The sequence below is a fragment of the Alosa sapidissima genome, chromosome 11 (assembly GCF_018492685.1).
Source record: "Alosa sapidissima isolate fAloSap1 chromosome 11, fAloSap1.pri, whole genome shotgun sequence".
NCBI classification, from domain to species: domain Eukaryota; kingdom Metazoa; phylum Chordata; class Actinopteri; order Clupeiformes; family Clupeidae; genus Alosa; species Alosa sapidissima.
This window is the reverse complement of record NC_055967.1, coordinates 12,165,704-12,180,602: the sequence shown is the minus strand read 5'-3', so window position 1 is coordinate 12,180,602 and position 14,899 is coordinate 12,165,704. Positions and strand designations below refer to the sequence as shown.

General features: G+C 43.2%; 1 protein-coding gene across 3 annotated transcripts in view; it reads left to right on the top strand.

Moving 5' to 3' along the window:
* The window catches only part of cadps2 (Ca++-dependent secretion activator 2), a 94,606-nt gene that overhangs the window by 74,126 nt on the left and 5,581 nt on the right, over positions 1 to 14,899 (top strand). For 2 of the 3 annotated variants that reach the window (XM_042109771.1, XM_042109769.1), the window contains 4 exons: positions 1,804 to 1,878; positions 2,062 to 2,145; positions 2,258 to 2,290; positions 10,853 to 10,960. In XM_042109771.1, the coding sequence (XP_041965705.1) occupies positions 1,804 to 1,878; positions 2,062 to 2,145; positions 2,258 to 2,290; positions 10,853 to 10,960 (300 nt within the window). The remainder of the gene's footprint in view (positions 1 to 1,803; positions 1,879 to 2,061; positions 2,146 to 2,257; positions 2,291 to 10,852; positions 10,961 to 14,899) is intronic. The other variant, XM_042109770.1, reaches the window with a different exon arrangement.

Below are 14,899 nucleotides of genomic sequence, written 5' to 3'. Positions count from 1 at the left end.
GATACAATACAGCTCCTCACTTTTTGTGGTGCATCTGAATAGGAGGGGGCCAATTTAGTTCATCACATTGTCTTTTCACACACTCAGAGACAGAAGTGCAAATGTTTGGGGAACAGAAATGAAATGTGGCCTCCACAGACATGCAGACGCTTGTGCCTGTTTTGGGTGGTTCAGTGGCATGCTTTGTCCAGCACTCTTTAGTAGTGTGCTTTGTCCAGCAGTATGTTGCTCTTCTATGTCATCAGTAAGAAAAATAGCCTGTGTTTGGTGTTGTATTAGTATATTCTTTAATTAGATGTCATAATATTTTTACCTAGTAATCAAGGATTATTTTTCACAGTTGTACTTTATTAAGTGTGTGTGTGTGTTTTTGTGCATGTGTTTGTGTGTATACACATGTCAAGTGTGGTTGCATTATTAAAATGTAAGGTTAAGCTTTAGATCATACGTTTTACTAAAAGGCTCATATTGAATTGTTTCCAGATATATCTTTTCAAAAAGAATTATTGTACTTTTGGTTTCACACCGAGATTGCAGAAACCTCACAATGTAATGCTCTCCACTACAAAAAAAACCTTCATGATTCATTCTACTCAGTCTCAAAAAGAAAAAAAAAATAACAATCTTAATGAAGTGAAATGTACAAGTAAATATATATATAAACGTCCTTAAGATTCACTTCAAATTCCATTTAGTGAGGGAAGAAGCTGGCATTTTGCACAATGAAAAAAAGGTGAAAAGAAAATTAGAGCTGCTGCCGGTGACCCCTTCGCACCCTCAATTTGTCAACGATCTGCAGGCTTTGTGGATTGAAATTTTTAATTTGGGTGTTCTTTACATGCTCCCTGAAAGGCCATTGTCAGCAGAGATGAACTTCTGCCTGCCGTGTGAGCGCTGGAGGAAGCCTTTCAATGGCTGCAAATGGAGGCACTGAGTCTCTCTGTCCCTCCCTCTTTTTGACTGTGCTTTCATTGATACACACACTCACACTCACACATTTTGCTTTACCCACGCACACACACGCACACACACACACACACATGCGCACACACATGCGCACACACACACACACGCACACACATGCGCACACACACGCACACACACACACACACACACATGCACACACAAAGATTCACATGTGACATGCTAACACACATACATACGCATACACACACATACACACACACACACACACAAACACACACACACACTCAAACACCCACGCGCGTGCGCACACACACACACACACACATGCACACACACACATGCACACACACACACACAAAGATTCATATGTGACATGATAACACACACACACACACAAATACACATTCACATATACCCATATGAATAAGACTTATCAGACATGAAATGGTGGATTAATTGAATCTAGTGTTACCCTTTGGTCGTCGCAGCTGGATAGGCCCTTTAGAAAAACACAAGGCTGCCCTGATTGTGGGAAGCACAAAACGTATCCTTCAAATTCCATCGCCTTACATGGGAGCAAGAATTCTATTCACTGCGATAATGGGCCTATTAGCTGCTTAACTCAGCCACAATAAAGGGGAGGATTTTCACAGCTGAATATGTATATGTGTGCGTGTGTGCGTGTGTGTGTGTGTGTGTGTGTGTGTGTGTGTGTGTTAGTGTGCTGAATATTTGTCCATATATTTACATAGGTGTGATTTTTTGCAAAATAATTGCAATAATGTGCATATGTGGCAGCTTTGTTTTTTACACATGTAAAAACGGCCCTTTTGGGGCCTTTTGGCCCCCCCCCACTCTTTTGTTCGTCTCCCTCAGCAACAGTACCACTCCAAGATCGACGTGCTCATCGATGAAGCCATCAAAGAAATGATTTCCACACTGGTATCAAAGGTATGCCTCCCCTCTGGCCACAAAACACACACATTGACAGCATCACCCACAGAACAAGCTCCCGGGGGAAGTGCTCCTGCCCTTAATAAAGTCTTTCCCCATTTCATTTGGATCACAGTGTTCCTTGCTAATCCCATGTGGATTAATGAAGTCTCCTCCTGGTGTGTGTGTCTCGTTCTGCAGTTTGTTGCTGTGCTGGATGGGGTTCTCTCCAAGCTCTCCAGATATGACGAGGGAACACTCTTCTCCTCCATCTTGTCTTTCACTGTGAGTATTCACACTCCAGCATCAAAGGCTCTGCCTCCATCCATTCAGGGCATTCACTGCTCTTACACTGAATTGTAATGCATTGGCACCAACGTCTGTATTTTTCTGTAAGGTCAAAGCAGCTGCCAAATATGTGGATGTGCCTGTAAGTATGCTCCTTGGTTTTCTCCTGTTGTCTCTGTTGTGTTTTGCAGTCATATTTTGGTTATTCATGAACACACTAAAACATCTTGAAGCCATGAATAGAATGGTCGTGTTACACCTACATGAGGCAACACTACACATATCAGATTTAAAGACAGGTGAAATGTTAACTAAATATTTGTGCCAGTGCAATTGACGGCACAGCAGTGCACTTTACAAGGCGCTGGCAGTGGATTTTCACATCAAACGACAAGAAAATCAAGTAACACAAGTAACAAAGGGCACCATTTTGTGGCAAATTACTAGCCTGTAGGAATCCAACACTGCAAGAATGAACATTTTTAAATGAGTGTCTGTTCTACTGACAGCAGTTCTTCAAGTCTAGACAAACTGCCATTCCGTGAGAACATTGCAGATTGCCCCGTAATCTGAATTGTATCCTATTTTTGGCTCCCGTGCCAGTTCATCAGTGAGGTCATTTTGCTGTCAGATATAGGCACAGTCACATTGACTAAATGGAACGTTGCCCCACTCGTCCCTTGCTAAATGTGCGTGTGTTGTGTGGATGGATGGGAGTGAAATTTGACGCCACTCTGGCCCAAACTACCCTGCTGTTAGCCAGCAGCTCCTCCCAGCATCCGCACACACACTCTGCTGCAGTGGCGTTCCCAGAGGTGAGCTCAGCGCCTCAGTGCTCCATTGTAGCCTCCACCTTGCGCTTTTGTGTGGGGCCGGCGGTGTGTCCAGGAGGCCGGACCGCAGGGAGGGGGAGGCTGCTCTGAGCGCCGGGCCTGTGGCAACAACCGCTCTGGAGCTTGTCACGAGAGGTTAAGCCGATGCACTCTTTTGTTACTGCTGCCATTCAAGGCCTCGAGATTTTTTTTTTTTTTTTTGTTGGCAAGGTTCCCTTCCTGTTTCTTGACATCTGTGTTTCTCACACACACACAGAGACACATTGGCTTGCTTTACATGCTGCGCTTATGCCAACACAGAGCGCAGAAATACATGTGGACACACACTGAGAAACATTCACCCACACATTCACACACCTCCAAACACTTTCCCCCTCAAAAACACACTTTCTTTTCAAACACGTGAACATTTGTGAGATGTAAGGAGAAAATACTGTACACACAAACACATACACGTACACATACACTCAAATTCAAATTCGAAAGGAGCTTGATTAGCATGCCCATAACGTTGTACAGTATTGCCAAAACATCAAATGGGGAGGGGAGGAAGGGGAAACACACAAATAAAACACTCTCTCTCACACACACACACACACACACACACACACACACACACACACACACACACATTTGCACCTGGGGTAGGTGTGTGTAGGCGTGAGCAGGAAGCCAGTGAGGGTGTAGTGTGTAATTACACTGCATTTGTCTCCCCTGTCCCCTTTCTCTCTTGTTCCTGCTGCTCAGAGCTGATCCCCTCTCCTTAACCAGTCATTAGCATAGCCCAAACCACCCCCTCCACACTGCTCATTCAATCTAAGTCGGAGTTCAGACACACACACATACACACACACACACACACATATACACACAGGCGTCCCTTGTCACAATCCGTACATGTGACTTTACAGTGTGAGGTGCAAAATACTGACGTTTCTCATGCCATAAGCTTGTGTGTGTGTGTGTGTGTGTGTGTGTGTGTGTGTGTGTGTGTGTGTGTGTGTTGCGTGGACGGGGGGGGTGGGGTAGTGTGGAGAGCATGTCATGCGAGTGCAGGACTACCATGTGAAGCAGCCCACACCTGTGTCACACCATTTCCACCCTGTCAGGGCCACAGCCAGGAGGGGGGAGAGAGAGAGGGGGGGGGAGAGAGAGAGAGAGAGAGAGAGAGAAAGAAGAGATGGCTGCTGGAGAAGCTAATTGGCCCTTGTGGCAGTGAGTGTTTGCCGAAGGGCTCTCACTCAAGCCTCTGGTTGCGCACACACACTGATACACGACTTGACACACTCACACGTACATACATTCAATCGCTGTGTCATTCCGCAAGGGAAAGTACAGGCCTTTACTGATTCTTCAAGTGAATTGAAGCCCAGCCTTCTGCCAAATGCCTGTCAATCACACAAGCAATAGCTGCACGGCCCAACCTCAAGGCCACATCTGTGTGCGTGTGTGTGTGTGTGTACCGGTATGTGTGTGTGTGTGTGTGTGTGTTCTTGCAATGCTTCTTAGCATGCCTGTTTGCATGTATATCTTACAGTGTGTGTAGGGGTTAAAGGGATTAACCTAGTTTAACCTTGATGATGGAAGAGTTGGACATAGTGTCTGCATGAATCACCCTGTGACCGACTGACTGACAGACCCAGCGCTCACTATGATCCCATCACTGGGCACAGAAAGAGAGAGAGAGAGAGAACACATTGATCGCGGCCTATGAAAAAGAAAGCTGTGTACTGTAGCTCTAATTGCAAGATTGTGATGTTAGAAACACCAAGGTTGTCCACCTGAAAACCAAAGCAGCCGAATATTCATGATCAAATTTATGACAGACCTTTTGTAAATTTAGACAGAATCATTTCAAGACGTCATATACTGCCACTTATACTTTGACAAGATATCATATTTTAAGTTTTTAAGGTATTAAGATATAATTCCCTTGATTCCTTACCCTTATTCATCAAATTGTCATCAGACCTTTTCATTGTTGTTCACTTCACGTTTGTTTAATTTTACCATTTTATTTGCTAACCTTATTGTGTTCTGCCTCACTGTTTATCATTGTTTCATACGTCTTATTCAGAGTATTTTGAGCCATATTCTTTCCTGTACATAGAGTGCATTTTCGCATGGCTTTGTTGTTGCCATGCCAAGAGAGAGCTCCTTGCAGGTTTCTTTCCATTTTTGACCAAAATATGAGTGGATTAGTTTGCTATGTGGTGCTTTGCTAAGTTAAAGGATGAGTCTGCGACTGCCATGGTTATTGTGTCCTCTGCTGTTCTCTCCATCTCTCTCTGTGGAGCTAAGCTCCAGTGCACACACATGGTGCAACACCCATCTGATTGATTCATAGATTCAGTGTATTTATTCTAATGATAGACGTGTTTGTTCTCCATACAGAACAGACGTTGATGTCTATTAGCTGAATCTTGTCCAGGCAAAGGGAACATGTTCACTCACACCAGGTGCAATAGCCTATTGGTCACCACCCCCAGCACAAAGGCATCCTTTGAGCTCCTTTGTCACGGTGATAGCCTTTAAATGTCACTCTGCACTAAACATGAAGACTTTTCTCACACACACACAGACACACACAGACACACACACACACACAGACACACACACACACACACACACACACACACACACACACACTCCTGTCCAGTTGCTCTCACGCTCCATCACTGCTCCTTAGGACGAGTGAAGCGTAGCCCGGTCAGAGAGCCTCCAGCCATTGCTACAGGGGCAGAGGGGTGTAAACGTTGTCAGAGCAATTATAGCAGCAGCAGCAGCACAGGCCTCATGTCCATCCCTCCGTCCCAGCTGCCCCTCACAGCAGCCACACGGATCACCCTGACAGCACTTAAACGCTAGCGCTCACAGGCTAGTCTTCACATTAGCATACACTATATGCTTTTGTGTCTGGAGGTGACGACGACCGTTTTACCGATGTAGTATCAAAAAGTTAGCTCAAAAGTTGTTTGATACATAAGATTGACTAATGGCTCCAAGGTAACCTCTTTTCTTTTTGAAAATAGTGCTTATCCTCTCTTCCCTTTTGTTTAACAGAACTACAACACTCTAAAAGCTGATAAAGGTTAACAACAGATTTTGATTCTAGTAATGGTTACCTTTCAGTGAGCATCTGAAGTTGTTGTATACATTTATTCATTCAAGTTCAAGATCAAGTAGTTTATTGACATGTACTCATAAAAGGTATTGTAAGTACCCTAATGAAATTATTGTGCTCAAGTGCCAGCTCAGCTTTAAAGAATAAATGAAAAGTAGTAATTTAAAAGGTATATTGTGTGTGTGTGTAGGGGGGTGTAATAGGGTAAGTAGGAGGGGGATATGAACTGGGGATGATAAAGTGTTGTGTGTGTGTGTGGGGGGGGGGGGGCGGTGATGAAATGTTGTGTGTTGGCAATGGTGTGTGTGTTGGGGGGGGTTATATATGTGTGTCGGGGGGGATTAATGGGCTGTGTGATGGAGGGGGGTGTACCTGTGTGTGTGGGTGGGGGGGTTAATGAAATGGGGGGGGGTGATGAAATGGTGTGTATGTATGGGGGTTAGGTGGAGGGGGTACCTGTGTGTGTGTGTGTGGGGTAATGGAGTGTGTGTGGGGGTGATGAAATGGTGTGTATGTATGGGGGTTAGGTATGGGGGGGGTGTACCTGTGTGTGTGTGTGTGTGTGTGTGTGTGTGTGTGGTAATAGCATAGTATGGTAATAGCACCGTCCATAAATATCCTTAGGAGTTTTACTCTTACGCATACTCTTTACTGTTACTCTTGTGCCTTCTACCAGATGGTAGGAGGGTGAAGAGACTGTGGCCGGGATGACTGGGGTTAGCGAGGATCCGCTTGGTCTTTCTCCTGCAGCGCTGGCTGGAAAGGTCCTGAATGTTGGTAACTCAGTCCTTGTAATGCGCTGCACTGACCTGACCACCCTTTGCAGAGCTTTGCGGTCATGGGCGGTGCTGTTACCATATCATGCTGTGATGTTGTTGTCAGGATACTCTCAATGGTACAGTGGTAGAAGTTGGTCAGTATTTCACCGTCAATACCAAACTTCCGCAGCAACTGAAAACAGAAAGCCTCTGTCTTGCTATCTTTGTGACCATACCTATATGGTGTGACCAGCTCGGATCCTCGCTGATGTTTGTTCCAAGGAATCTATAGCAGCTGACTCTCTCTACTGCTAAGCCTTCAATGTAGATGGGTGTGTGCTCTTCCTGCAGTCTCCTGTAGTCAACTATCAGCTCCTTGGTTTTGCTGACGTTAAGCAGCAGGCTGTTGTCCTGGCACCAGGATGTCAGGGTTGCCACCTCTGCTCTGTAAGCAGACTCATCATCTCTCGTGATACAGCCGATTATGGTGGTGTCATCAGCAAACTTAATGATGGTGTTTGAGGTGTGAGTTGCCATACAGTCATGAGTGTACGAGTACAACAGGGAGCTTTACACATCCCTGTGGTGCACCAATGCTGAGTGTTAGAGTGGAGGAGATGATGTTACCCAGCCGTACTGCCTGTGTCCTGTCAGTCAGGAAGTCAAGGATCCAACTGCACAGGGAGGAACTGATGTTCAGGCCTCTCAGTTCATTAATAAGCCTGGATGGAACTATGGTGTTAAAAGCGGGGCTGTAGTCGATGAGGAGCATCAGTACATAGGTGTTTTTCTTATCCAGGTGAGAGAGCAGTGTTCAAAGCAAATGCTATTGCATCGTCTGTGGACCTGTTTGGCCTATAGGCAAACTGGAGTGGATCTAATGTAGAAGATAGGCTGAGTGACTGACATTGTGCATTTAGGAAAAAACATCTAGGAATAGTATATTAAGAGAGCATATAAGATTACATAGTATATGTTACACACCCCACATGAGATGTATATGTAATTGCCCAGGCAACTGACTTTGTTTATAAACACAATTAATTAATATGACTTGATGTAACGTAACATATTATATTTCCTGTGTGAAATAAGAAATAGCATTTAATTAAGACAGCAATCTTGTATAGGCACACTCTAAAAACATTATTTGCATGACTGAAAATATGTCATAGGTCATATTACCATTGGTTAAAGGAGAATTCCGGCGATCACATAGATGTTTTTCGAGGTCACCGAGAACTGTCGGTACAGAATAAAACAAAAACAATCAGTTCTACTTACTGTAGCTTGAGTTGCTGCAGCCAACAGCTAGAGCTGCTAGGCAGCTACAGAGCTACACTCTGGGGGCATGTTCATGAGCCCCCATGTTCAGCTACAGTGCTACACTCTGGGGGCATGTTCGTGAGCCCCCATGTTCATGCCCACAGAATGTGCCTATAGGATCACATCAGGGTCCGGACTCGGACCGCTGTCTGCCTATTGACAACCTCTGTTTTAGGTCTTTATTTTTAGATGTTAAAGGACGGTACGCAGCTGTAGTCTGAGCACCGTTTTTACTTGTGCCATATTGAAAGCAACCTTTTCTTTTGTTCACCTTTGTATGTCTTAACATCACACGTTTACTTCATCCATTTCCCTTTGTGAATGCCTTGATTTTGTTTGTAATAGCCTAGCTGCCCAAATACGTCTATACATTTATACATTTATACTTGAATCGATGTAAGATTGTTGTCCTGTGATCAGGCTTGGAATTTTACCATTCTGGGGGCAAGGCCACTTTGCCTTCAGTTGGGCATATTTGGTGGGGGGCACAAAGGCCACATGTCAGGGCACCAAGGCCAAAGTTAACTATACAGTAGTAGGCTATAAAAATGATCAACGTTGTATTTAGCCTATTCACTGCAGTAGACCTGCATCCCTGTATGAAACATTACAAAAACATGAAACATGACATATTACCAGAGGCGGACAGAGTACACAGCTTCATTACTTGAGTAAAAGTACAGATACCCTTTGCTAAATTTTCCTCAATTACAAGTAAAAGTACAACAGTCAGATGTCTACTTAAGTAAAAGTACTGAAGTACTTGTTTTTAAAAGTACTTGAGTATCAAGAGTACAAGAGTAGCCTACATTTTCTAAATATTGCATTACTACTGCCACAGTGCTTACATTTATGTACAGAAACGTCCTACATGGAGTTATGAAAAATGCTAATGTTAATACCTTGGAGAATGTAAAATGAATTGGAAGTAATTTCAAAAAGTCATTTTCATCTTTTTACCATGTTGCCAGGGATGGGCAGTATTTCTAATACATGTATTTAAAATACGTATTTCAAATACAAAATACTATTTTGTAATTGAAACACTTGAAGCGAAAACTATCATTAACTTGTTCAGAAAATTTAAGTAGTCTGGCGAGGTGGGGCCACATGTTGGCACATTCCCGGAATGGACCTGCTGCTTCTTCATCCATTGTTTCGTCCATGGTTTCGTCTCTTATCTAAATCTGGCCATGGAGTTGACTTTGGCGGAAAGCTGAAGGTGATTGCTGATAGGCTGTCCCAATCAGTGGCGCCTGCACAATCCAATCATGTTTGAGAGGGAAACAAGAAATTGAGGGTTTCCGAGATTTTTATTTTTTCCTTTTTTTTTAGAAGTAGTAACGGGTACTCACGGTTATGGATAATGTAGTGGAGTAAAGAGTACAATATTTGCCTCTCAAATGTACTTGAGTAAAGTCATGAGTACTCCCCAAAAATGATACTCGAGTAAAGTACAGATCCCTCAAAATTGTACTCAAGTAAATGTACTCCGTTACTGTCCGGCTCTGCATATTACATAGAACTGTAAATCATCTGATCATCTAATAATTACAGATATCTAGGCTATATGTAACATTTATTTTATATTTGGCCTGTTATGAAATCATGTATTGAACAATTTAAATTCAATAAATTCAGCTTTAAGAAACTCAAATAGCCTAGATGCATGCTTAGCATTTTGTGATCATTAAGGCTACTTTCACAAACTCTTAGTCAGCTGTCCTCTGATTTACCAATATCTAGGCGATATTTGTAACATTTATTTTGTATTTGGCCCGTTATGAAATCATGTGGAACAATTTAAACACATTGTAAAACTTAAAGCCTAAATTTGGAGACATCCATGCATGTCGAAATTTACTGCAAATTCAAAACTGGATTACTCTGGAACGGCTAACTGTACAGGGGACTGCTTTACACCTTTGTGTTCGGTAAGGTCTGCTGTTTATTCTGATATATGGTTTGTCATGTGTTAAAAGACGGGTTTGTGAAGTATTCCACCGAGATGAAGGGAGATCATGGACGCAAAACCTTCAGTAGAATGTATGATTAAATTGAATTATATTATTTACTTTTCTCGCGAACCGTTCAACACAGCAATTATTGGCTAACATCGTTTAAAAGCTGAGAAAAAGCTCTTTCATGTGATACTTGTGATGTCTGTGTGATGAATAGGCTACTTCGCGAGTAGTTCAACTGAGAAGAATGGGTGAATTTGGACGCACTTTCTTTCTTGCGCTGTCACTTTCTCCACTGCGTAAAAGACTAAATTAATTTGCGCTGTGAATGCTAAGATTATTTTGACAGGCCACAGGCTAAATAAAAATCGCTATTAGTAGGACGCAAAGCAGAATATTGAAAGAAGGGGGCACCAAGGCCACCATGGCCTATAAACCTATGATTATCAAAGGGGCTTCACGGCCAACCCAAGGGGCAACGACGGCCATGGCTGTCGTGGTCACCTTGAAATTCCTACCCTGCCTGTGATATCTATATGTTTGATGATTATGTCAAAACATCTCTAAAGAAGTTAAAATAACTGAAGAAGCTGTTGCACACAATAACCTACCTATCCTTTCAGTTCATTTGAAGCCCTTTTTCCGATGCACTGGAATATTACATGGTCTACATTCCCTCTTCTCTTCCCTTCCTCCATACAGACACCTGGCATGGATCTAGTGGACACGTACATCACATTTGTACGGCAGAACCAGGATATACTGAGGGACCATGTGAATGATGAAGTGTACACAGAGAAAGTGTTTGATGTAAGTGTTTTACCACACACACACACACACACACACACACACACACACACACACACACACACACACACACAGAGACACACACACACACACACACACACACACACACACACACACACACACACACGGTATGGTCCTATCATCTGTTGAAGGAAGGAAGGAGAGAAATCATTTGAGCTGCTAAATACCTTTAAAAGCTATTGTTAAGCTTTTATGTTTGCATTAGCATATATGTCACTTACTGATTTGGAGGATTGCCAAGGAAATCTACTGTATGTGTAGGAGTGTCTGTTAATTCATCCAGAAGCAGAAGCTGGTTTGATTTGTCACTATCAAGGAAATTAATTTGACATCTAATAGCTTTAGACTTTGAGAAGTTACAGTTAAGATAAGTTACAGTAAGCAATCAGACTAATAAGGCTCATTTCATTATCACTTGATCATTAAATATGTTCTTAAAGTCTGTATTCAAGCTATACTATAGCTTGTACCATACTGTTCCTCAGGTTTAGCACTATTTCCTGCTTTGCAGAGGATATTGACACATTATGTTCTCAATTAGTATTTTCATTGTTAACATTTATGGTTTAGTATGTTTATAAGATAAACATAAAATAAAAGTAATTAATTAAGAGAGACACTTTACTGTAGCAGCCAGTCTTTTCAGCTGAGACACCACCAGCACATTGCTCTGCAGTGTTTTTTTCCATTGTTCTAGGAGTAGGTATGGGTATGGGGTGCAGGGGCTGGAGTTGCAGTAGGAGTTATCCATAAAACTCGATTCTACTGGATGTTCTACATCCAGAACATCCAGTAGAATCCAGTTTTATGGATAACTCCTACTGTAACTCCAGCCCCTGCACCCCATACCATTTCAATATGTGTGGCTGGACTGTGGTGTCCCTCCTTGCTGGTTAATATCTGAAGGTTTGGGAGACTGCCTATTCTACAAAACATCTGGGTGGTCTGATGCAACCTCCAGTGACCCTAATGGGCCTAATAGACCCTAATTAAATGTATAGACGTATAACGTATATTGGACATCAAATCACTTGGGTATTTTTTGGACTCTTTTCCTAACTTAAGAATTTAAATCAACTTGTCTCATGTCGTCTCCATACCCTGTGTTGTTTCAACCTGGCTGATGACTTTTATATTCTTTTCCTATTTATGCTGAACGCTGTTTTTGGAAATAAACAAGAGTCTAAAATGCTCACAGTATAAATACTGATCTTTTGGAATTGTAAAAATGGTCATAACTTTCAGACGATTTTTTTTTTTTTGCCAGCCACTATATATGTATACAGCATACCGACATTTATAAAAAGAGAAAGAAAATACTGTTAAAGTTTGGGAGCCTCGTCATTTCTACCCTATGCAGGCTCCCTACCGCTTTCCTTGGCCTTTTGGCACCTGTCTGGCTGTCTGATGGTTCCCCACTCCTCCTCTCCTAGGCAGGCATGCTAGAGAAGCACCATCTGAAATTAACGCCTGCATCCTGGAGGAGAGGGAACTGCTCTTTTGTAATGACAACCACGCTGATTCCTCTGTGCAGCCCTGCCTCAATCGATGCAGCACAGTGGTCGGTTTATCTGTGTTGCTAGTGCCACAAATAACATCCCTCTGGAAAGAGCCAGAGCTGGGGCCTTCGTGTTATTCGTCTGCTTTGAAACAAAAAATGGCGTTCTGAACACAATATTGTGAGTGTGTGTGTGTGTGTGTGTGTGTGAGAGAGAGAGAGAGAGAGAGAGAGTTCTGGCTGTGCTTGTTGTTATTTAAGTATGTACATATTCCCTCAGGCTAACCCCCTCAGAGAAAGATAATCCATTCTTTCTCTTTGACACACAGGCCCCATGGGCTCACACTAATGTTTCTTAAAGAGGCTTCAGTTGCAGATTTGTTGTTGTTAAGTCAACACAGATAGCATCGAGTTAGACAGTGAAGTAAGAACATTAGCAGATAATGCAAAGGATGAATTTGTCACAAATGCTGAATGATACCATTGCATTTATCTACTTTTGTATTATTTTTCATCTAATCCTGGCAGTAGGCCTACTTGGTGCAGCCAGCCCTGAGTATGCAGGTTAGTATGCCTATTAATGTTTGATACAGTGCATAGCTGTAGTGTACATACATTTACCTTTCTTCATTTAGCAGACGCTTTTATCTAAATCGAACATTCAAGCTACATTGCAAAGGAGACCTTCACATAGATCTCTGTTTCTCAAGGTCATTGAGGACTGTCGGTGCCTGGCAGCTCTAGCTGTTGGCTGCTGCAACTCGAGCTAGGTAGAACCTTTTACTGTCTATGGGTAGAACCGATTGGGGGGGGGTTCATACCGACAGTACTCGAGAAAAACAGAGATCTTCAGAGATAACAATGAATAATACTACAATAAATGCTTCTACCAGAGGATGAGCGTACAGAAGTTTAAGTAGCAGGCAAAGTGTGATGGAAGGAGATAGTGGCTGAAGGAAAAGAAGAAAGAAGGGAGTTGAAAGGAGAGAGCATGGTAAGTGCTTGTTTGGTGTGTTGGGTGTGTCAGGAGAGGAGGTACTCTCGGAAGAGTTGGGTCTTCTAGAGCTTCTTGAAGACAGAGAGGGACGCCCCTGCCCTGGTAGCACTCGGTCGCTTGTCCCACCAACAGGTAACAACAAATGAAACTAGTCTGGAATGCTGTGTGGGCTGTGCCACATGACATTCCTTGGAGGAGTGCAGCAAGCGAGGGGTAACATACAGTAAGCCTTTGTGACAGCACTTCAGTTAGTGGCAGCAGACGTGGTGTGGCTGGCTGGGGTGGTGGCTCAGGGTAGCCTGAATGAACAGCGGGGTAACATGTGCCCTTTTTGGTTGATTGAAAACCACAGAACCCTAACATACTGTATCTACTGCATGTCTGCACCCACACAACACACTTACAAAATGAATAATGTATTTTTTTTATTGTTTAAAGCTAAATTGTTTTTAAATTATAGCACCTTTTAACATTGGCCATTGCATAGTGTAGGGCTCTTGGAGAACCCAAGAGGTGGTTCAGGCACCCCTGAGCTGAACATCTTTGCTGGGCTGTCTGTTTGAGCAGCCCCCTTACTTTTACCCTCCATATATATATATATATATATATATATATATAATATGGATGTAAAATCTAGACTGGACTGAACAACAATATATACATACACAACATGCGTGATTACAAGCATCACAATTTACTTTTGACAGAAAAACACACAAACATATACAGACATACACACACTGACACGTAAGCAGCCATCTCCCCATCTGTATGTGCTAGATTGGGCTGGAAATCTTGCAGCAGAGGTCCAGATTGAAGTGATGTTGTGTTTGTGGTGCTCCCGTTGATTTGTTGAACCTTCAGCAAGGGCCACCAGATGAGTGGCATGGAGTACTAATGCTCCACGCGCACACACAGTCATGCACAAGGAGCTCTCCCTGTGTTCCCACAAACACTTCCTCACCCGTGTGTGTGTGTGTGTGTGTGTGTGTGTGTGTGTGTGTGTGTGTGTGTGTGTGGTCATCTGTGTGCTCTGTATAAATGTCTGCAAAGGCTAATGGGTATCTCTGTGGCAAGTATCTCTATTATTATGTCTCTGTGTGTTCCATTTTTTAACCTTATTGTTTACCTGTGTGTGTGTGTGTGTGTGTGTGTGTGTGTGTGAATATTTGTGTGTGTGTAATGGGAGCAGGGTGAGGAAATGAGGAAGCTAATGCATGCCCTTGCAGACAGCAGCCTGCATGTGTGGTGAATGGAGATGGGAGTGATTAGGCGGCTGATGAGGTCCGCTCAGCAGGGCAGCGGCCACTCCAGCCGGCCACAGGTGTGTGGAGCCGCTCTCCACTGAGGCCTTAATGTGGTGCTGACAAGAGGACACTTAAGGCCATGATTACCCAGGCGCGGCGGAGAGGCATCCACAGTGCCC